At 47.0% G+C, this 24,167-nt stretch overlaps 2 protein-coding genes across 3 annotated transcripts in view; one reads left to right on the top strand and one right to left on the bottom strand.

The window, feature by feature from the left end:
- Positions 1-1,034: 1,034 nt before the first annotated feature.
- Positions 1,035-13,075, bottom strand: tfap4 (transcription factor AP-4 (activating enhancer binding protein 4)). Of its 2 annotated transcripts, none has more exons than XM_079281149.1 (7): positions 12,024-13,075; positions 6,402-6,567; positions 6,218-6,316; positions 5,930-6,100; positions 5,672-5,818; positions 4,086-4,253; positions 1,035-3,976 (listed from the first exon to the last, which is right to left on the bottom strand). In XM_079281149.1, exons 1-7 carry the CDS (start codon positions 12,152-12,154, stop codon positions 3,818-3,820), a joined length of 1,041 nt encoding a protein of 346 aa, XP_079137275.1. In that variant the 5' UTR covers positions 12,155-13,075; the 3' UTR covers positions 1,035-3,817. The 2 variants fall into 2 exon arrangements, with proteins under 2 accessions (XP_079137275.1, XP_079137276.1); XM_079281150.1 differs by lacking the exon at positions 12,024-13,075 and adding an exon at positions 9,412-9,737.
- A 3,985-nt stretch (positions 13,076-17,060) lies between these two features.
- The window catches only part of glis2b (GLIS family zinc finger 2b), a 12,675-nt gene continuing 5,568 nt past the window's right edge, over positions 17,061-24,167 (top strand). Inside the window, 1 exon segment of the mRNA XM_079281148.1 lies at positions 17,061-17,072. The gene's annotated coding sequence lies outside the window, so the exon portion shown is untranslated.

Here is a 24,167-nt window from a genome sequence, read left to right as displayed (position 1 = left end):
AGTGGGAATGACTGGAACATATAGGCCCTCTAGTCTACCCAGAAACCCTAACACAGCTCGACACCGAGAGGATTACTGCTTTATCACACTCAAGCAGACATACTGGGCTGAACATAATCTCACAATTCCTCTGGAATCAACATCTCAACTCTAAATGAATCCCCAAATATGGCAGGCGTTTCTTACTCGTGCAAGTCCGTCTCATACGATTCGGGAAGCGCGTCCAAACAATACACTGTGTTCATTTTGGTGCGTAAAAACTGCCTTAATCCTCAGGACGTTCACTGGTGGTGGGATGATTTGTTGATGAGAAAAACTGTGCTTTGGCTGAGCTTTTATAAATTCCAGTGAACATTAATTCTTTGTTAATTAGAGATGACTGAGGTGACTTTAAAATGTTAGCCGTTTTGGTCCATATCCCACAACTGAATTTCATACCAGCGCCAGAACATATTAACAATACAGTAAACTGTTTTTGGAAACTCTGTCTATGCTTATGAACGTATCGATTGCTACGAGATACTAAACATTTGAAATGATTGAGCCTCTGTGGACACACAAAACAGAGGTATTTCTGAATGAACGTGTGAGTGTGTGAACAGGAGGCCTGGAATGAATGAATGCATGTCAGAGGATGCATGAATGCATGTCATCTACTGTCCCTAGTGTACATTTGAACTGTCACAGATAAGGTGGGCGATCTTAATTTAGCAATGAGCTGTTAAGCAAGAGAGGGAGGGGAGGGGCTTTAAAACCAGTCACCAATCAGGAATAGACACTTGTGTATCAACTGTACTGCTTGAGTGACGGCCAACCATAACCGGAGAGGAGACAAACTCAGCTGGTTACATCATTATTCGTGGTATGAAAACTGTCGGCGCCAATGAACAGTCAATATTAAGAATAAAATACGTATTTGAATGACACAAAAAAAACACAGAGAAAGACACACACAATGGGCCCAATGCGTAAAAAACAAAGTACAAACTTTATTATTCTCTTTACAAAGGCACAAGCCTCTTTATCCCCAAAACATTTCTCTTAAAAACAAAACCAAAAAGACACAAAATAGCTTCTTGACAACCATATGCACAGGTCTAACAAAAGAAAAGTTACAGATAAGACAAGAGGAGGGAGCGAAATGTGAAGGGGCACAAGAGATATTGACAATTGATGAACAATGTTAGCATTAAAGGTTTTGCAAAAATAAAAATAAAAAGCTGAGAGGCGCAAACGGGACAAGATGTTGGAGGAAAAGGGGGACACAGCTGTGCAGCTTTTACTCATTACCTAAAGAGCTTCAGCTGAGGAGACGCCTCTTCATACAAACGAAAGAGGCGGACTCCAGTATAGTACAGTAAGTGCTTTGTAATCATGACCCTATTTAACGATCCCCAGGCCCACCCTACTCATCTGACAAGTCGATATGTTCACGTGACGTTTCCTAACACACAAAACACAGACGGAACAAAAAACAGGTCTGGGATTCAGCAGAAAAACGATCAAATGCAGATACTCGAGAGAAAAAGCACAGGGCTCGACAAAAGCAGAGCTTGCAAAAACACATTTTCAAGATCCAGGAATCCCCCGCCTCTAGTGATGAGGACCGGGAAACATGTCCCATGATTCAATTCGACAGATGTGTCACTCATTTCAGTGCAGCTGACATCAATATTTCTTTAAAGGGCAACTCCATGACATGAATCATGATCGATGAGATTGCATTCAATTGAACGCGGTATCTGTCCAGCAGTTCAAAGCTCCATCTATGCGTTGATGCAGAGGACTCTAATGATGACGCGGTCCCTGAACGCAATCGTATAATAGCAGTAATGTGTGTAAAGGGGCGAAATGTGACTAATATCAAAATAGACCAGGTTTCACTTCAACCTGACAACGATTGGTAAAAGTTTATGGAATGTCAACATTTCATTGTGGAATTTCTTTTTTAACCACAGCTCTGGCTTTAATAGTGCACACGAAGGGGCCAACGGTTGCAAATCGACATGCGAATCTAACCGAGAGTACTGGATGCATTTTGGAATATCAGAGAGAGCTTGCATGCATTAGTACACACCAGAAACCTATTTATGTTTGTGGCAAACATAATAAAACGGAGAAAAATAGACAAAATACCACGGAGATATATGTTCTAATACACTCGGGTGTGTTTACAAGCCTGTTTGGAAAGGCGAGGGGGAAACCAGAGGGATTCCAGCGGCCACCAACCAGCCCGGATCAAGTGTTCAGGTACATCTCTCAGGCTGTGTTAAGGCTGGCTTCACAGTGCCTCCCTGCACCCACGGGCTCCGAGTAAGGCAAGCTGCTGCCTCTCTCTACGAGTCTTTATGTCCATCTGTCAACCAACAGTTCCAGGCAAAAACATTTAACGTATGGTCTAAGCAGAAACGTGTAAATAACATGGTCCACCAGACAAAAAGGGACAAATGTATCGAGCATGTGTGGCCAACCCAGTCACCTCCATGGCACATTCAAACTATTTCACCGGGCCCTTTCCTTGTATTTGAAGTATAGTCTGCTTTGATAGATGTCCCAACAGTTGGACAAGAAGCTACACTGTAACGGGCTTTACGATTGCGCAAACAAGTGATTGTATATCAGTCATATTTGTACGTGTGTTGTGTGCACATATGCGCCTGCCTCAACTTCAAGACAAAAGCTGTGCTGTCGCAGGACTGCCAGAGTCTGGGACACCGCTAAGCCCTGCTGATTCAAAGCGCAAATTGGGACGCGCGCACACACACACACACACAAACAAGTGGAAATCACTCAAAAGTCCCCACAGATTAGCTTATTTAACAAGCTACATGCTTTTAAATTCAAGAGGGGAGGTTGTCAGGACATGTCAGAGCACTGAATTTTTTTGTCAGGCCATGAGTAAAAAGAAGAACATGCCTAATACATATGTGGGATTACTGGGAACCCAGCCCAGTAAAAAATGGCAACAAAACAAACAAAAAAAATAAGAAAGAATACAGCTATAAACCTGTAAGCGCACTTTCTCCTCCCAACCTTAGCTTAATTTTTTCTGAGCACCAGTCAGCCATAAAAACAGCTTTTAAACCCCCATTGATGTCGTGCTGTTTTCCCCCCCTCCAGTACAATCACTTTAAGTTGCTGGATGAGGGAGCTTTAAAGAAACAAATCATGAAAAAGACTTCACACGAGTAAAACAACATATTCTTTCATCCAGAAGTCTAAAAAGGTGGAACTTTGAAACAGTCCTGTCGGCTCAGTGTCCGTCCAAACAGCTCAGAGGAGGAGGTTTACAGGATGTTTATCTTAAAAACAAACGCTCCGGTGTCGGGGTGGTGATGACGCCACACTGCTGGGCTGTGTCACGTGGCTTCAGGGACGAATGACCAGAACAGCCCGGTGATGTTTAGCAGACACTCTACTGTCCAGTATGACGGGTCGTTATAGATCAGTCAGTGAAGTAGGTACTCTAATAACCTCTCTAGATTAATGGAGAGGAATGAGTTTGTTTGTGTGTGAAAGAGCAGGGGAGTTTAAGATAAGCAGAAAACAGACGCAGAGGAGACTGCATGTACGAGTGTAAACCTATTTGGGCTGCCTATCACAAAACACAGCACGTAAGAGTGTGTACTGAAAAGAAAGAAAAACAAAAAAGGAGTGCTTCGATCTGTCTACCAGCCCTATTCATGTCCACTGAACTAGAGGTGCTGTGGGTTTGAAGCCTCCTGCAGCCCCGGTCTGCCTGGGCCTTTTGTGTGTAAGTGTGTGTGTGTGTGTGTGTGTGTGTAAGTGTACGCCGTGTGAGACGTCAGGGATGAACTCAGGGCAGTGAATAGTCGTCGGGCCCGTCGCTGTTCGAGGCCGTGTCTGAGGCCGCCGCGTCGGAGACGACGCGCCCTGAAGTGACAATGACTGCCCTCCGCTGCTCCTCCTCGCCGACACAAGCCTTCCCCTGGGTGCCCTCGATGTGCTGGATCGCCTGGAGACAGAGGATTAAGCCATGTCAGTGACGACGGCACCCTCTGGTGCTCGGATGTGGAAAACCGCCCCAACCGTAAAAACGCTTCGCGGGTCTACTCCCGCCTTACTTGAACGATGGTGTCCAGGTTGTGTCGAGACGTGGACGCCGTGTTGATAACCGATGCCGGGCCCATGGTGACCACGGTGACGTGATGGGGTGGGGCGGGTTGCACAGGCGCAGGGACGATGACTGTGGCATGGTGTGTAGGTGCAGGGGGGGTAGCCGGGGCCATCACCTGGTGGAAAGGAGGAATTATGACACAATATTCTCGTGTCAGCACCACACTGTGAGAACATATTGTAACGGTCAAACTACCATAAATATATAGAAATACAAACATGCTTAAGGTGTGCACATACACAGGCACTATATCACACACAAAATTGGGAATACAGCTGTCGGCATATTGAACAATAACCAGGCCAGATGTTAGGAATCACTCATCAACCTAAATGGTGTCCTGTGCTTATGTTTGGGATGTTTCACGCGAGTGTTTTACGGCTGCCTCTAAAACCGAAACTTAGTGGGGGCGCTGGTTAGTTTTTTTCTGAAATGGTGGATGTCAGGGCTGCTCAGATTTCTCATGAGCGCTCTGCGTACACGTGGTGCTTTAGATCAACCCGAGCTTCGCCGAAAAGCAGCACACAAGCCCATATTAGTGCAAATGATTACGCTCCCATTGACGGATCCGTCAGGCCGCCCAATCTGCCGCTGAACAACTCGCAATATAAATGTTCATTAAAACCCGCCTCTGTTTCTATTAATTGTTGACATTGGGAACAGTTTGAACAGAAAAATAAATCTCAATGTCAACTATTTGTATGACTTAAAAACATCCAATAACTAGAGATGCACTTGAAAGCTCCAGAACAAGTTAGTACGTGAAGTTTTTGTTGACGTTTTTGTCAATTTCCCTTCATTGTTATAGATTGAAGATTTGATGCTTTCCAATAATACAGAAACGTTAAAATGTGATATTAGAGCAGATCAAGCTTTTAGTTGTCATGGAGCCATGATTGTAACAACAAAAAAAAACCACGATCTATTTGAGTCATTTTATTTCCAGTAATTCCTCGTTGCTGAGGTCATTTTGTCAAGTCACGGAGATATTGATTTGAGGCCATATGGCTCAGATCTGCTTGGCGAGTCACAAAGTGTCTCGTGCAGAGTCGATCAATCATCTTTCATTACCAGCACCCAGCTGCCACGAGTAGCGGATGGGCAGACAGCGCACTCCCAATTGATTTGGCATCGTGTTCAGTTCGGGCTAGTCTGACGAAACGGGATACTGTGGCTGTCGGGGCAGGAAGATGCGTGAGCTGCTCCTTTGACACGCTGTAAATACGAGTCCAACTCTGGACATGGTGGGATCTGCAGTGCGCTGTGAGACTAGTTCACGTGTCACGCGTGTGTGCAAGTGTTTTAAAAAGCAATTATGCTTCAACGTGATCGACTCAAAGAAGTCTATGAACGTTTACAGCTACACACAGAATGGAGGAGGGGAGTTGTGTTGCCAGCTGCCAGATGAATGGATTTCGTACATCAGACTGAGGGAAGTTAACCGATTACAAAAAGTGAAATTTACCAGCAAAAGTCTCAAAAAGGATCCAACAGTTTATGTGCGAGTCACACTCGTATGCAAACGTTTCTAACCTGCGGGCTGTGGGCCGGAGTAAGGTCCCTCTCCAGCTGCTTGTTCTGCTGCAGACGGAGGCTCTGTGTTTGGGTCTGGTGCTCCTGGGCCTGCTGGGTGATCGCCTTCAGTTGCTCTGGGTACAACTGGTCATCCAGGGAACGCATCTGACACGCAACAGAGCAGGAGATGAAGGTGTTAGTCACTGCATCTGTCTGGAACACAGACCTTTAGGATTGTCTGGAACTGCGTTACATGTCGTGGTTTGTTCCTTTTACCTGATTTTCCAGCATCATCCTGACTGAGCGCTCTTTCTCCAGCTGCTGCCTTAACTCGATCATCTCCCTCCTCAAGTCCTCGGTCTTCTCCTCCTCCAGGATGTCTGGTGAGCCAATCCCTTCGTCTTTCTCCTCTGCACGCCTCCTCTTAGGGGAGGAACCACTTAACTCCTAGGGAGAGCAAACAGAAATGTGACATCCGTTTCAGACGAACACTTAAAACCGATGATCCTGACGGACAGAAGATCCCGGTAAAGCCTTTCCAGGTTTCGCACGGCGATGCCTTACTTGTATGATTCGTTTAAGCTGACTGTTCTGCTGCAATAGGCGCGTCTTCTCCTGCTCCAAAGTAAAAATGTACTCTGCCGTCTGTTGCAGGATGGCAGCCTGGGGAAGAGAGAAGAGGAAGGCTGTGACAGGTCTGCTGTGAAGGTGCGTGTGTTACCTCGTTCAAACCTCTGTCGTGACTCACCTTACTGAGCTTCTCTCCGTCGCTGTGTGGGATGAGTGTTTTAAGTGACTGGAATCCAGAATTGATGCTCTGCATACGCCGACGCTCGTTGCTGTTGGCGATCTCTCTGCGAATTCGCCTCTCCTGGTCCCGGGCTGTTTCTGGGGTCAGAGGAATGTTGGCCAGACTAGGGGGGAGGAAAGGGGGAGGAAAGGGGGAGGAAAGCAGTTAGTTGGACAAATGGAGAGAATAAAACATTTTCAGCAGCATCACCCTTACAGAGTGAACTTTAACCCTAATCCAAAGACAGCAAGGGCCAGAACCATACAAAGTGTTATACAACCATTTTTTTTATATACCAGAAAGTCAATTTTTCAATGAAATAAAACCAAAACATGACCAATAACACATTTATAACGAATACTAACTTGTTGACTGACATCCATGTACAGGTCAGTCTACTTCCATTGGACCCATCCAGGCTGATGGCCAAACATCTTCCAGCTACCTTCATTTTTGTTGCGATATTCTTTTTTGGAAACCCAAATGATCACAATCTGCCTATTTCTACTCCCACTTTTTACAGTGGATGAGCTTCTTGGCTCCATGTGTTCCATCAAAGCTACGTATACGGACATGAACACAGTGTTCCTGTCTCACGCAACACATCTGCCTTGTGACGTCATCTGTTGAGGCCACGGTCAATATTCGTGTTTCTGCCGGCGTCTTTTACTGTCAATATTTTATGTCTTGTGATCTTTGAAAGACACATTACTGTTGTGTTTTAATTCACAGAGCCCTTAATATCTCAGTGGAATGGACCAAGAAATGCAAAACACATTGCTGCTATTACACAGGTGTTTAGACGTCATTTGTTTTTCATGTCTTATCAATTACGTTTTTCCTGCGTGGACAATAAAAAGCAGTACTGATGTTTCTCAAGACACCTTACAAGCAAAAAAAAAAAAGCATCGTTAAAGTGCCACCATTGCTTATAACTCCAGTTGAGATGTAATTAGAGTCGCACTGAGCCTGCTAATACCCACCCCCCCCCCCCCCCCCTAAAGCTGTGGTGAAAAGACACAATATGCTGCAATTCAGTTGAGGGGAAATTTTAAGCCAACTTCCTCTAACAAACTCTGTATCCAGCTTAGTATCTCTGGGACCCTCTCTCGCCAAGCTCTTATCTGTACTGACTCAGCTGCCTCAGTGCAAACACTGGAAACAATTGTGCAGCCACAGACGTGAAAAGGAGTGTGTGCACACGCACACACACACACACTTACCAACATTGCAGTGGCATATCCAGCAAACACACCCACTGCCAAAACATGACCAAAACTAGACTTTACCATATCACGCAAACCACTCCAGAGGAACAGTCTGGGACACGATTAGAGCGGATCAAAGCTTCAAGCAGGAGTTTACGTGCCGGGTAGCGAAACAAAACTGAACCGATCAAAACAAATCTGATTATTCCCCAAAGTATATTGATAATCAATACATATGTCATTTCTTTCAAGCAAATTAGCCAAACATGTGATGGTTCTAGTGCCTCATATATTACAGTGTCAGGTTGTAACAACAAGATATTTGAAGACATTATAGGAAATAGTCATTTCTCCAATATTTTATAGTCCAAAAATTAAACCTACATATAAATCAACAATTCAATGAACCATTAGTTGTTGGGCTGAAACTAAATTGCTAGATAGTAGTTAGTTAGATATCATCTTTTCTTATATATTATACTAGTGACACAGCTGAAGATACAAGAGATGTAAATAGAGGCTCTACAGCTTAAGGTAATCAAGACGCACAACAATTTGCGTCGTTTTCCAGTCATTTTAAGTCAAAGAAAAACATTTATGACACTCCGGGTTAAATTGGGGTAGATTTTCCTCGTTATGTAGCATGTTCTCCGCAGACTAACAATGAGGAATGAATAATAAAAAAAATATATGTTAAAAGGGACTACATCTCCCACAACGCCTGCGTCACTACCAACAGCTACCAGCAACAGATCCCTCCGCCTCCCTCTTCAAACAGGGCTGCGGACGTATCGAAGGGCCTTCCGCGACATACACACCCCCTTATTAATAACACCACTTTTAATTCCCCTGCCTCCCCGCGCACGCTAAGTGACCCTTTTAGCGGGCACGCGGAAGGAAATACATTTAAGCGTAAAACGGTGAAATAAACCCCCTTCTTCCTCATCACAATGCCCGGCGCCACCTCCGTGCTTCCAAGCAGACTTCCCGTGTCCTCCGCCATTATAACAATGCGGCAGGCAGCATGGCAGAGGTGCGGGATGAAAATACGCAGTGGAGGCGACTCGAATGAGCGAACGAGACGCGCGGAAACACCCGCAGAAACTATCGCTGCCTCAGATGGGGGGCGATTTTCACAGCGGTTGTACATTTTCACATTGGAAATAAACGAAAAACGGCGACATGAACGGGGAACAAGCACCAGACAACCCCCCCCCCCCCATCACTTTTAGCTCAAGCCACAAGCATGGCCGCACTACCCACAATAACTTCAGCTCGCTCTCGGCAAAAATCGGCGATCCGCACGGCAAAACTAGACCCCCCCTCACACCGAATAACACTCGCTCGCAAAATCATTCCGGTTCTTACGCGAATCACTGCACCTATGGGTGACACTGGGGGGTAATTTGAGGATAAATAGAGCAGAGGTGCGCTCTGTAGCGGAGTAGTAACGTGGTGTGCACGGAACCACGTGGTTTATGTTTGTTCGCTACAAAATACGCCGATTTCGCAACAAAATGCGCGAATCAACATCCCGCGGTGGATGCTGAGGTGTGCGACGGGTCCCCCACTTGCTCGGACGCAAATAAATACAAGTGTTTGGTGATAAGTAATGCCCGCAGCTCCCCCGTGAGTGGGTCGTGTACACAATAACAGATCAGATCAAGCATGTTGCCTCAGCGCAGTCGGCCAAGTGCGTCTTCTCCCAAAACAGATGAATAATGCACGCGGCGTGCTGGTTGAAACACAGGTATACACACCTACAAAGACCTCCAATCACTTCTTTCTCCGTTTTCCTGAAATGTTGCAAGGAGGGCACCTTCTGAGCTGGTACCATGAAATACTCCATGCTCTCCTCTCGCCAGTTTGCCCCCCCCACCTCCTTAAAAAAAACAGCAAACAGTCTCCGTAGAATCAAAGACAAATTATGACGTGATGGAGCAAGAAGTCCCGTTATCCGACGTGGGTTAGATCCTGAGAGAACGTACAGATCCCCGGTCTGTGTAATGTAGTTTCAGGCTGCTGAGAGTTGTAATGTTACTCGACTTCCAGCTGATGGGGTTCCCTCGTTGTGTGTGGCGCTCTACCTCTCTCTCTCTTTCTCCCTCCCCTCTGCTTTCTCCCTCTGCATGACCGTGTGTGTGTGTGTGTGCAGCTGATCGGGTGGCTTTCAAGGCGGGAAACAGCTGGTAAGAGTCACACTCGCCTCCAAAAGCCTCCTTCCGCAGAGACGGGGGACTGCATGTAAACAAAGGACTATTTAGCGCATAAATACACCACCGAGGAAACGCACGCGTGAGGGTTAAAGGGGGATTATATGCCTTTAATATGGATGTCTGCGAAACACTGGCTGCTCATTTATGATTAAATGTGTTGTACAGTGTTTAGTTAGAGCAATGCACGAATCCTACAGTCGGTGATTATCAATCACAAATATGTTTCCCCCCTTTTTATGGTTTCAGTGAAATTAATACGACGAGCGCCTTCAACCCGTACACATTTAGAGCATTCCTTAAAATGAAGTTGACAGGTATAATTATGAACCCAAAAAAAAATCCAAACAATTAGAGCAATAACCTAAATGTAGATTGCACTGTGACAGTGATGTAGTAAATAAAGAGCGGGACTGCTGTAGGCGCGGATACTCCAACAGCTGCGATAAGCGAACAAGAGGGATCAGCTGACGGGTTGGCAGAGCTGCACAGCAACAGCCACCGGGGAGGGCTTCCAGGGACAGGCCGCTGACGGACACGGCCGAATGTGTTTTTGCCGTTCCCCATTTTGGGTGTAACAGTGACAGCACAGGAGGATAAACCCCAGTATTACCGAATTTAGTAGAAGCTGCGACGCGCAAACAGCGATACCAGCCACAAAAATGGGAGCAGCGAGTTTGGGTTGTTTATGCACCCGGACACATGAAAAGCTGTATCCTTGTTAGAGGCGCATGGTGGCGTTTTATTAATGAGTCCACCTTACTGGAGCGGATGTAAGTTGTCAAGCAATTACATAATCATGTCTTTTAAAGCTGCTTTCACACAGCTGTTCACACATCTGGATCAGCCGAGTTGCAAGAAACCATGGCAGTGATTTCTAAGAGAAACTACAGAAGGCGCTTATATTTTAAAAAGTAATAGGCTAAACAATATTATTCATCTTACAAACGAATATAATATTACTTCTCGGCCAATAAACACACGTTGAGCCTAAATAGGATAGTGAAATATACTAGTTCGGCATCGGCTCCATGCAATAGTTGCATAATGTAGCCTATTACTAATAATGAACTTAAATATTTAAAACCCTTGAAACTAATTAAACATGAAACTTAATCAAGTCATATTTTGGTCTTATTGGGGGCCACTGAATTGTTAAACTTATAGCTTCTGAAACCAAAGCACAGAAACCTGAGCTGTTGACATTATATTTGAAAATGAGGTCTAAAATATTGATTCTTCACAGATGGAAGATACATTTATGGACTTGATCATTCTTTTCGAAATGTTAAATGATTCAAGGGTTATGGCTTTCCTCAAAATACAATATACAAGGCTTGGCAAATCAATTCGTGCCAATGAATAAGGACTGCCGGGTTGATTAAATCTCCTAACAGGCTGCTGTAGGCCCTCTAGTGGTGGCACAGATGTTCACTCCAGCATCACTGAAACACTGGATCCCAAAGGGTTGACGAAACAGAAACATCTGTATGCAACACCACTTTAGTTTAAACGGCATCTTTCAATGTTGAAAAAAAACAAACTAAGGTAAGTGATGGCTGCTTTTGAGGTTGTCAGTGATGTCTTCTAATTGGTGTACACGTGTGACACAATGAACTCACTGTGGATACTTTTGTAATATTCAGCTACGCTCACCAATCATAAATGTTACAACATTAAAATCGGACTGACATGGAACAGGAAGACTGCTTTAGCAAACAGGAAACACCAGATTTCCAGATGGTTATTCTCAATTTCTTGATGCAATAATAGAGTTTGTTTTTGAGTGAACACGGTGAACAAGATATTTGTTCATCAGATCGACTCCAAACTCAACAAAATGGAATCAAAACCCTTTTCATCTCAACAACAACTGAACATTTTGTGTTCACCATATTATGCGGTTTACAAGAATAATGCACATTTTGGTGTGAATTAGAATCTAAATTGTAATTTCCTTTGACTTAGACATTGTCTGAATCTTCTCTCCTCCAGGTTTACCGTCGCACATGTTGCATTGATGCATCGCAAGTGTTGCATTGATTCATGCAGGTGGAAATATAATTAGTTACAGCAAAAAGAAGAACTTTTAAACTATTAGCCAGACAGAGGTGGTGGCCAGCTGCAAAACAACAGACAGTGAAATAGAGGGGCGTTACCGTTCATGAGGGCCTGTTGATGGAGGAGACCTGAGGCGGAGAGACACGGCCATGAGGACGGAGAGAGAGAGAGGGAGAGTTTGGAGAGGAGCCGGGGACTGCCCATGGTGGAGGGGCGGAGCAGTAAGCATGCGCTGAGCTGGCAGACTCTGGGCTGGTCCTGACGGGCTGGCTGGGCTCCGGGCGACTGTCTATGCGCTTCAGACGGTCTTGGGGGAGACTACCACCAACACCGCGTCTCCTGGAGGGCTCACACATCATACAAAAAAAAAAGCAAAGAAAAAGGCAGAAGAGACACGAGGATAACTGCGAGAAAAAGGAACGCAAACAGCCCCACCTCGGCATCTGGAAAAGCACCGAAGAAGAAGGAGACGATCCTCCCCCTCTACCCCACACCCCGTCGCCAACCCGCCCTATATCCACCCTAACCCACCACTTCATGCCATCCCTCTGGTTTCAACTGCCCTCCCACCCCGTCAGGAGAAGCACGACCACCCATAGGAAACCCCCACTTGACCAGCGTTGCCATTAAGCGATGCGCTTTGAATATAGGAAGACATCACCTGCTTTTTTTTTTGGATGCACAACACAACCGGTGGTCTTCATTTTATTTTTTTTCCTCAGCGGGAACAGTTAAGATTACGGATTTGGGTGTTTGCACTTTTTTTGACGGGTTTCCAGTGACATGCAGAATATATCATCCCACGGCAACAGACAAGGCTGTCATTCCATAGATTAGTCTTTATTCAAACGACCAGCAGTCAAATACGCGGCTGCGTTTGAGTTTATGTATTTTTTCCCCCCCCATGCTTAGAAAGAATCCTGCCAATGATCTGGGAACGGACCGCCTCTTCAGACACCTAGATCTATTTTTACAAGACGTATCAGCTCTGTATTTCGCGTTTATCGAAGGAAAAGCGACAAACTGACGAGGAGTCATTTGACACCGACGCTGCTCGAGCCACAGGACTTTGTGTGCGAAGTTTGCGCCGGTAAGAGGGGGGGGGGGGGGGCACGTCGGAGATATCTCGGCCATATCCACGGCATTTTCCCCCGAAAGGTAAGCCCGGAGCGCCTGTATTTTGAATGTCAGTCCTGTACATTGCGCCTGTTGTCATGCGTGTCCACGTTGGTCTGGAGTGTGCTGCTACCATGTGGAAAAAAAATTGCACGAGTTCAAACAGGGTAGTGACCTATTTTCGGAGACTCTCCAGCGGTGCGCCCATATACTGCAGCCTGGACTCCCAACACTGTCATATGTAAGGCCAGTCGCGGCGGACGTGCCTTTACCGGCGTCTGTGCCATTTACGCACCGCGTCGCTACCTGTTTCAACAACCGCATGTCCGCGTCCTCTCTCAAACTCGCCCCCCCCCCCCTCCGCAACCCTTAGACATTTTTAGAGCAGTATCACAAATCCTGCCCTGTATAGGGGCGTTCATCACAGCTCAGCCAGCTGTTGTGCAAGATGCAGGCTTGTACTGAGCTCTCTGATGTTCTGTCACAACATCTGATAAAAGAGTTCAACGTCTACAGACTGCTGACATTCACTTACAACATGATGGGATGTTGGTAAATACAACTGTGGCCACCACATGAGGTCCACACCCATAGAACAAGAAGCCAATTTTCAGATTTCCCACATGAAAGACTAAATATGTTCTTCTTTCATGTCACCAAGTTGTATGTGAGGAAGTGTGCTTAGTTGTTTTGAGTTTACCCTTGATTATATATATATGGCCCACCATGAGCTATTTATGCCGAATAACGTCTCACAAACTACGACTGGAACTTGTGAAATCGTTGTCTTGCCATATTACCATTTTTGTTTTGACCAATTCTCCGTTAGTTGAGGCCAATCATGGAGCGCAGGGGGGCGAGGATGAGCACAGGCACACATGCCTAGATAAAGAGCTGTTTTCCTCCAATTAAGCAATTCCACTGTCCCTAAGCCTAATTGTGTGCACACTGGGACTGGGTTTGGGATGGACCTTCTCCCCATTGGCTGCCTCCCATGGGCCCATTGTTCCAGAAGATGCCAGGGGAAAGAGTCGAGCTCTGCCAAGGCAGACCTAACAAGCCCTGTGCTGGAGTGGAATAAGGCCTGGTCATTAAAAAGCATCGGCCACAATGCAGATCGAGGCACACTCGGGCAGTTTCATTTTGGATCAGAGGAGGATGGCTGTTTATTTCTAAGGAACAATGTAGCGTGCGGGTGCATGAGAGAAACCGTCACACAGATATCATATGAGGCTGGAGGAGGTCTGGCCTTGGGCCCACTGGACCTCTCTCAGAGTATGTGGGGAAGAGGAGCAGCGAAAGAGGCCGCACAGGCTTTGTGCAGAGGGAGGACATTGACCCCCCCCCCTCTTCCAGGCCCCTGCTATTTAATCCATAACCCCCCTCTGAACTGTGAGCAAAGGTGCTCCGCACATCCTCAGCCTGCTCACCGCATTGTTTATCCAATCAGCTGAACAGTTCAGCCTCAGTTCAACCACAGAATCCGTCTGACAGACAGAGAGACGTCTATCAGCGTCGGCACATATCCGTGATACTTCTCTTTTCTTACACAGCTCTTGAGTCACTGCAGAGAAAAGGCTCTCAGCACCGTCATATAGCCAGATGTCCGCTGGGGTCCAGCTGTGCATAACCCTGGTGGCATTCCACACTCTCAGGATGTGTGTGTGTGTTTGTGTAGGCAGTCTTTTTTTCTTTTTTTGCTGTACATTTTCTCATCCTGACTGCATGCTTGGCCAGATGTACATGCAACAGCTTGCACAGAGATTTGGTCAGAGTTTGACACCGACTTGCTTCATCTGCTGCAATTAGTACACAAGAAGATCTACCAAAAAGGCTTTTCCACCACGCCAGTGTCTGAAATCAAATCATGGGTGTGGCGGTCACCACCTCCCCGATTTTACCGTGCCTTTAAGATTTAACGCCCCACCACAACTGTCTGACATCATACCCCTGAAGTCCCAAGTTGTGTGAGGGTAAGGCAGCTGCTTTATGGTGGAAAAGGTGGACCCTAATGGCTTATTCCTGCGTCACAGAACAACCACGAGGCCTGTGGTAGGGGAACAGTGGGAGCCCACAGTGCACTTGTACTTAATGCCTTAAACCAGGCTAATAAAAGTGCACCGCATCTGATGTAATAAAGAAGCACATTCAGTTGATTCCTATACATTGGGAATATGGTACCACAAAGAAACTCTCATCCGACATCCACGACAGTAGGTTTTGTTTTTCACGCACAGTGTTGTCGGCCTGTTGCGGGGCCAATAAAATATGTTTCCACTGGAGGGGAAACTCTGAGGAGGATGAGGACCGCTACCAGTAATTGGGTGGAATGTAAGCGGTACAAGCTACAGTGGGCGAGCCAGTGTGAGTGTTTGAATTGATATCACAGTGGGGTTTCATAGCTGCTGAGGATTACGGTCAAGCTGAAAGGCAACTCAGCAGCAGGGGAGAGAGGATTACTGTGGTCAGTGGAAGAGGCAGCATGGAGTGAAAACAAGGCACCTGATGCACACTTGCATTTATCTTCACAGGGATCCCCATGGCGGATATGTCCTTTACACTTGTAGACAGGGCCTCTGTAGCACTCTTGATTTCCCCATCAGACAATTTGTCATTCCTCCACTAGGGTGCCTGATGAAATATGACTAACGGTCGGTTATGTCACGTTGAATGGATTTGCACATCCCAGCTCTTGACCTTTGATTGGGTGGTAGATGGATGTGGGACAGGAGACGTCCCTTCAGTGGGATGAGCTATAGAGAGGACATGGTGCATGATACAGTATCCGTGCTCAGGTCCCTGGTGGTGGTCAGGAGCCCCACACTTTGTTAATCATTTCAAGTTTTTGGCAAATTCTTTTGTTATTTTGCAGCTTATGAACCAGGGAAATTCCAACGAGCCACAAGACTGAAGTCATGAGTGTAATTGAATTGAAATCTAAGTTGAAACAGAGCTGATTCATTGGCTGAACTAGAGTTAAACTCGGAAATGACAGCGGATGACTCTCTCAGCTCTCGTATCGTTACAGTTCAGCTCTGTGCATTGTTTCCGATAGAATCTCTCGTCACTAATCATCGGCATGTGTGCAGGTGACGCACGCATACTTTGGAGTGCTACAGTGTGATGTGTCTACGTGGGGTGACGGCCAGACTCCTGGGCCCATACAGCGGATACAGAGCTTGACTCACACTAACTTGCAAACTGAAGGAGACCAGTGCATACCGCTTTGCTCCCTGGCTGGCCGGGCTCACCAAGCATGCATTTTTCTCCAGTTAAACTGTAACCACTAATCACCCACGGCCTCACTGTTTCCTCCCGGAGCAGACCATTCCTGGGTCCCCAGGGTGGGTTAAAATGCTCCCTCTGGGAAGATATGGTCTACCCTTTTTTTATTTTTTAAATCACCTGTGTGGGACGTCCCAAACCAGCACAGGACTCTTGCTCTTTCTGTGAGGATCTGCCACGGTGAAGTTTAGGGGTCAGTTCCTCTGTTGCAAGTCTGCAGGCCTGCATTTCCAAAATAAACACAGACAACTCAGTGCCTCGCTCCAGCCACCCCACCCTACCTCTGCTCGCTCTCTTTAATGCTCCTTCTGCGCTCCCTGCTCAGTGCTTCCATCGTGAGAGAATTTCAGCTCGCAGAGCCCTTCAGACAATATACGCAGACCGTGTCTGGGGCCGGGCTCACTTGATGAGGAAAAGTTAAAGAGAGAATACAGGAGGAACGCCAATATTTGAAAGGATAACAGCAACGTAAAGCAGCTGTCGGAGAAAGGGTGGAGGGATTAGAGGAAAGTCCATTTTGGGTTTCCCACCAACATACTTAAATATTTAACTGATAGATGATGGTCAACTTGGATCTAGCTGGATGTTTTGGATATCTGGGAGCTTCAGTAAGCTGTGAGTTGTGCAGTAATATGCAAACAGCCATGTTTAAGTAGAGACACAGCTGGTTTGTGTTATTATTTACTTGCTTGGCCAACACCCTGGATTCTCCACTTTACCATCAATAGCACGACAGCAGTTCAGAGGTATGTATATGTGTGTGTGTGTGTGTTTGCTTGTTTGAAGATGAAAGAAAGGGGGGAGAGAGACGGGGGAGAGGGATTGATGGGTTTTTTTAAAGAAGGGGATGAGGGAGAGACGGGTGAGGCATTTCTGAGACTCAAATAAGACTCAAGTCTGGGCCCGGCTCCCTGTCTGGGCATATCCAGTCCTGTCAGCTAGCTTCCAGACTTTGCCCCCTTCACCCCCCCCCCCCCCCCTCCTCCTCCTCCTCCTCCTCCTCCTTCATCCCCGACTCCCCGGGACTCCATCTCCTCCTCGCTTTTAACTCTGCTTCTGCTCCCTCTTTTCCTTCGTCCCTCCCTTGTATTTTCGTCTCCCACTTTTGTGTTTACCTTTCTCTGTGGTGGTGTAGAGATGTTGCCAGCACTAATTTAATTCATATGTACCGTGGCTGTTTCTTTTCTTATGAGGGGAGCCTTATGTAATCTGGAAATGTTTTTGAGGTTTACATTTTGTGAAATGAAGACTTATTCTGACCTCAGATACGACTTTGAAATATAGCCTCACTGTTTTAATTTGGTTGCTTCAAAGTTTAAATCATTAACTTCTAGTGGCAGCTGGAATAAGGACCAGTCACTACCTTGACACAGCCGGTCTGGCTCTGTAACGGCGTGCGTTGTCTCTAAACGCCCCTGCTCATTGTTTGCTCGGGTCTCAATAAATGGTGCTGCCAGTCAGCGTGAGCGTGGCTATTTCTTAATTGATTCTAAATGTCAGTATTGATTCAGGAGAGAAGAGTGTGTAAGAGCATGACCCTGACCTTTTTAATTGAGATCCTCTCTTTGGCTCATTCTGTCCAACTCTGCCAACACACTGTACGATTGCGTTTGTCCGCGGCACATTTATTGTCCCTCGCTGTTCGGTGTGTGTCGCCAAATCAAAAGAGGAATCGGCTCCAGATCTTTCTGATGTTTCCAACAGATGACACGCACGCCAACATATTCAAATCAAGAGTTTAGTGCGTCTCCATTTTACAGCATTATGCTCAACTCTGTCTGTCGCCATCTCACTCGCCCTCCCATCTGTCCCTTTGCATTTGTCTCTCTCTCGCTCTCTCTCTCTCTCTCTCTCTCTCTCTCTCGCTCTCTCTCTCTCTCTCTCGGATGGAGCCGCAAAAGATAAAAGCTGTAGGGTGGAGCCTGTCACTTAGTTGAGCTAGAACACCGAAATACAGAAAGAAAAAGGGCGCGGGAGGGAGATAAAGGGAGAAAAGACTGTCATATGGACCTTGTCTCAATGCCAGCCATGGTGGGAGGGGACACGCCGGGGCGGAGGGTTCCTCAGAGAAAGCAGGCGCTCCATGTGAGGAGGGAGAACACAGTTTAGTTGGCACAGCCTCACAAGGAAAAGACAACACCCGCTTTGTGTGTACATATATATATATATATGTGAGATCATGGCGAGGGAGGCAGAGGGGGCTGAAATGGAGCTATAGCACACAGTATGGGGGGCACACCCAAATTTAAAGAAGCAGGAGCTCCTTGATCACCCTGCAGTGTGTGTTTCCCCCGCGACACACTCGCACAAATACACGTCACTCCGTCTGCTAATTGCTGTCTGCTGTTTTGTATTTCTCCCTCTTCCTGTTTTCTTCCCCTTTTCAACATGCTTTTCTTTATCTTTTGGAAGCTGAGACCCTGTCCTGTGCCTTCTCTCTGTACACGTGCACACATTTAGAATCGCATGTTAACACACACACACAGTAACGGAGGCACTCCCTGTCCTGAGCAGCGAAGCTGGTGCACAGGTGTGACCAAACCCTCCCCGGGGACGGGGACGGCGGGGGGGCCATCCAGAAATTGTGGGGGCAAAGAGGTAGAAGAGTTACGACTCCATAGACGTGTCCGATTGGCCTCAGCAACACCGCACAGCCATGAAGAGCGCAGAAACCACCACCCCAACCCATGCGTAGCCCCCCCGCCCCCCCAGCCTCCCGGAGGCCGTGTTGCATAAAGCTGTTTGTTGGGATCGTATTACTGCGGCTTTTGAATGAGAAGACTTGCTTCCCGGGGAGTTCGCTATGTGCCGGTGGCTTATTGAGTTGCAAGTCGAATGAAAGTGGCTGGGGTCAGCGTGTGAAGGCGAAAGGGGGTTTGTTTCTCATGCTTGTGGTGCCATAATATTCCCGGCCAGGAAATGACTGTGAGACAGGCGCACCCCTCCCAAAGCTGGAGCGGTACCACAGCGCTCTGAACTGGTCTGAACTCGGCAATGCGCAGACGGCATGCTGTCCACTAATACACGTATACACGGTCTGTACGGCTGTACAATCAGTGTGTTTGTGTGTGCGTGTACTGAATGGCTTTCCCGGGTTCTTGAAGTTGTCATTGGCCCAGCAACTGGTGCTGAAATGTACCCCGGGTTTGCTGCTTATCTTACCACAGTTTCCATACACCATGTCACCCCTATTCATCTGCCCTCAGCTTGCTGTTAACTGTGTGGGAGAGAGAGAGAGAAAGAAAAAGAGAATTCTGGACCTTTTCCCTCCTACCCAGTGGCTTAGAACTGGTGCTGCGTTTTCACCAGTGAGGGAAAATCCAAGACTGTTGAGTTCAACCGCAGCGCCTTCAGTTATGCAGCTTGAAGTTGTGGTTATCCAGGGACATACTTTCATACTTCATTAGGTTTTGTGGTGCACACCTGTGCGCTTCGCTTTTGGGCTGAAGCCATTTCTCTTCAGGCTTAAACCCTGCCCTGGGATTTAGGGAGTGGCCTTTTGTTTGTACGTGTGTGCTGAGAGAACCTGGTATTTTAAAGATTTAGGCAGGTGGCAGGTGCCAGTGCTTTGCATTCCTAACCTGACCTCATTGCCGCTGCCTTCAGGGGAGGTCTGCCTCTACAAAAGCCGGCAAGCCAGGGGCGAACGTGTGCGTGCATATATGCATGCACATCTGCACATGGGCATCACAAGGGTTCAGCTCTAAGCTTGGCCCTATAAAATCCTATAACCTCCCTTTCCATCCCTGTCTAAGTGCACTTTGCGTGATAAGATCACTCTTTGCATGCATGCGTCTCTACGGGGCTTAGCATACCACTGCCTATCCATTATACACCACAGTGGTAACACGTGCCACCTGCACTGCCCCGGCAATGAAATATGGAGAAAATTTGACTTTTGTTTGGAAAAGTGTAACTTCAAGAGATTACGTTCAAATGCCAGATCTGACAAAGCTATACACCTCCGGAAAATATTGCTTGGATTTCATGCTGCCAGTATAGCTGTCAGAATAATGCTAATGGTGGTGTGAGTCAGCTGGAATGACAGCATTTTGTGTGGGAGTAGCAAAGAAACATCACTTCCGAAACACAGACCCCATCCAGCAACCCCAGCAAAACAGACACAGCTGGTTAGTGGGCTGATGAGACGGCAACGAGCTGGGATGTTGCCTTCCAGAATCACATCCGTTCAAAAGTTCCTCCCGTACCGTAAAGAAAACAACAGTCAAGACAACCCCCCCACACAAAACATAAACATGTTTACCCCAAGTTGAGTTGAGAACATGCACAAACTGTAAAAGAGAGCTGTAAACTTTTATCACGGTGCTTTTTCCTCTATGAGCCACCACTCTGACAGTCTCAGACAGTTTTTCCTCTCTCGTTGGCTTCATGTCTTCTTTTCTTTCCTCTCCTGTTGCTTTCCTACTGAGCAGGGTGCGGTGACGCCCCTGCTGTAGCTTGCCAGCCAACTCCAGACCCTGTGATTGCGCGCAGGAGTCGGAGGATTGCATCACTGCCTGTGGGGAGAGGCCACAGGAATGGACTGAAAATGTGGGGTGGAGGAGGAGGAGGGGGGGGGGGGTAGCGGTAGAGAGAGACACGTGAGACGGGGGTCTATGAGGGAGAAGAAGAGGAGAAAGACGATGAAAGACGATGGGGACACAGCCCAAAGATGCGAGGAAGGAGTTGAGAGGGAATAGGGCTGAGGGAGATCACGCAAGTTTGTGTTTCTAAGGAAGTATGGCAGAGCGAAGACGAGAGAGGAGGAGCGAGGGGCTGGAGGGAACGCATTCGGTGGCCTGCAGGAGTTAGAGAGGCCCAGCCGACTTAGTGGGAGGTCAAAGAAAGCCAGGGTGGGGAGGAGATGTGTTCAAATCTCCTGAGTGTAAAGACAAACACATACCTCTCTCCTCTTCTTCCCCCTGCCTTCGCTCCTCTCACCGACGGTCGTAGGTCTCCTGCTGTGTTCATTGGTCCCCCCGGTGCCCCTCTGCTGCGCTATGAAACTGCGATGTTGTGAAATGCCCCACGTTATTGTAAGATTACTCACCGCTCTTCAGAGCCCACAGTGCCGTCGTGCGAAGTGCCTCAAGCATGAGCGTTGGGGTCGGTTTACAGCTCAAACACTCGGAGTCATTGTCCCGTGGAGTTGTATCTGTTTACCGCTGATCTTATTGTGTAGATTGAACCCGTTTTTTTTTCGTTGATTAAAAACGTGTGTGTCGGATTTTGAATGGGAGTAGGTGGGATAAAAACGAACCAGTGACTGAAAACACATGTTGCAACACGTGGCCCCTCAATCACATACTGTTCATGTCATATAGCAGCTACTAGGGAGTCTAATAAATTGACTGTGGCTTGGGGGAAGTTTCCTGTAGCCTCATGCCAATGTGCAGCTAGTCTCCCCCTCTTCTCTTTTCATTTATTCTGTCAAAACAAAAAAAATTTGCACACTCTGGCCCCTTCAAATAAATGACATGATGAAAAACAAATCTCATGAGCTTTGCATATCTGAAGTCAAATTCTTATTTGTAAGAGGAAAAGCATATTTATATGTATCTAGTAATTGCATACTTCCCTTGAAATTCATCCGTCATCCTCCCCGCCCATCCATCCCCTCCCCACCAAGACTCAAGTCGGGTCACTGTGTCGTGCACTAAACCCGGGTTGAGCAGGTCACAAGGCTTCCTGACACGATGTGAAATCTCAGTCTGATGGCTGTTCATGGATCATTCGTGGCTTTAATCTCACTGTACGACAGACTAAGTGGAATTGCTGTGCTGTTGTCAGGCCTCTCTGGATGCTATTAAGATGCAGAGTCTGGTGGAGTGTTTTCTGTCAAACTATAATTATGCAGCACTAACCGTCTCCCGGTCATGTTTTAATTCATCCTAGAGCCAAAGGTGACAACATCAAATCTCTTGTTTTGTCAAACAAACAGTCAAAGAGAAGCTTTATTTCGTAAACTTAGTATTTCGATTTTGTATCCAGTATGGATGTCCATTCATAACCAAAGCAAGGAAAGCTAGTGTCAGACTGCTCGTGTCGTAGTTTGCATCCTAACAGAAATGTTAATGTTGAGGTATCACTTGTTGTTCAGAGATCGCGTGCTCTTCCTTTCTCATGTAGAAGTCCCCTTTGACAACAAACCACAAGTGCGACCCGCCCTCCTCCCTCCCTCCCTCCCTCCCTCCCTCCCTCCTGGCACCTTCCCTCCCCGCCTGCCCTCTGCCTGGAATTCCTCAGTGTCTGAACACTCTGGCTGGAGGCCATCGGTAGCTCGCTGAGAAGCTTCCTGTTGCACTCTCTCCCTCCTTCGATCCGTTTATGCCTCCCTTTTTTCTTCCCTTCCCTCTTGTGTCACCCCTGTCTCGTGTGTTTTGTCTCAGATTCTTCCCCTCCTCTCCTCCGCTGCGTCGTTATCTCTTGATCGGGCATGCTCACACTTTGAGGGTGATATATTTCTCTTCTCTTTTTTTAAAAACCGAAACGAACAAGTGGCAATCTTGTACTTATTCCTCCCTGGGTTAAAGCATGTGGGCACATGGTCACTTTGTCTCTGCACCTCAGGCGTTGTGGCTCCAGTGCTTCAACAACTTGTCTTTTTCCTCGGTAGCCCATCCCCAGCGGCTCCATGCATGCTGCTATTACGTAATCCTGTGTGCGATCCAGTGGGCTTTTCTGCAACAGGGGCGAGGGGAACGGGGAGAGGTTTAGAGTGACAGTAAGAGTGAGCGAGTTATATTTACTGCTTTCATTATTCTTGAAGAAATGGTGTGAATCGTGTAAATAACCTGGGAATTATCGTTCCATTAAAGCCAGGTAGAGGTTTCAGCAGTAGGTGAGCGTGAAAGAGAATCACGGAAGCTGAGCGGTGAACGTGAGGAAAAACAAAAGCAAAGAATAGAGGAGTAAAGAGAGAGAGAAAGAGGGAATGAGAGGCCCCGAGGAGGAGGAGGAGGAGTGGAAACTGAGGTTTCCTGTCTGAGGAGGACAGAGGCAAGAGTAGAAAATCTCTCAGCTGTGTGTGTGTGTGTGTGTTGAGTGATCCATCGGTGGTGATGGGCGTTTTGCGGGGGCTGTGGCTCAATCGCGTATGTGTGAGCGGAGGTGGCATCGCTTACCTCAAGAAACGTCAGCAGCGGTGACAGAAGTGGGAATGAAGGAGTGAGCGCTCGCGTTTCCAAATCAGCAACAAACAAACAGTTTGTGAGCCTGTCTCACCTCAGTCTAACTGTCTGTTTCCTTGTCAGTGACATTAAAAGCTGCAGAACGCTTGGATCACTTAACTCCGATTATTCTGAGAACAGTGTGTGCGCAAACCTGCCTGAAACGTGCCAGGTTGTTTTATTCCTGAAGATGTGAAACCCAAAATGTCAAGGGTCAGAGTTCACACCACACCCACGCCTCAATCAGGCACCTTTGATCCCCCCCTCCCACCTGGTGGATGTAAAAACCAGCAGGTCTAGACACGACCCCCGCTGCTACTGCAGGTCTTTACACATCACAGTTAAACCACCGAGTTACAAAACCAACAGAAACATTAGTTTACTAAACAGAGTTGTTTACCTTCATGTGGTCACTGCAATGTTGCGCTGGACAGAATGAGTAAGTCTCTGTAACTCTCTAATGGTGCTGTGGTGAAGACTTGTCAGACGATCACGTGAAGGAAATCAAATGGTGAACTGTGGCGTGGCATTGAGATTCTGCTGCGGAAATTGTACAAGTGTCGGAACTCACTAATTTCAAGATCACCACGGCCTCAAAAGGATACTGAGTTGCGTCAACGATATTTGCGGAGTTGCGTCTTCCTGCAAGAACAGCAGTGTTTTAAGTGGTTT

This window comes from Melanostigma gelatinosum (assembly GCF_949748355.1).
Source record: "Melanostigma gelatinosum genome assembly, chromosome: 13".
NCBI classification, from domain to species: domain Eukaryota; kingdom Metazoa; phylum Chordata; class Actinopteri; order Perciformes; family Zoarcidae; genus Melanostigma; species Melanostigma gelatinosum.
Note: the sequence above shows the minus strand (reverse complement) of the source record. Positions and strands in the feature narration are given on the sequence as shown.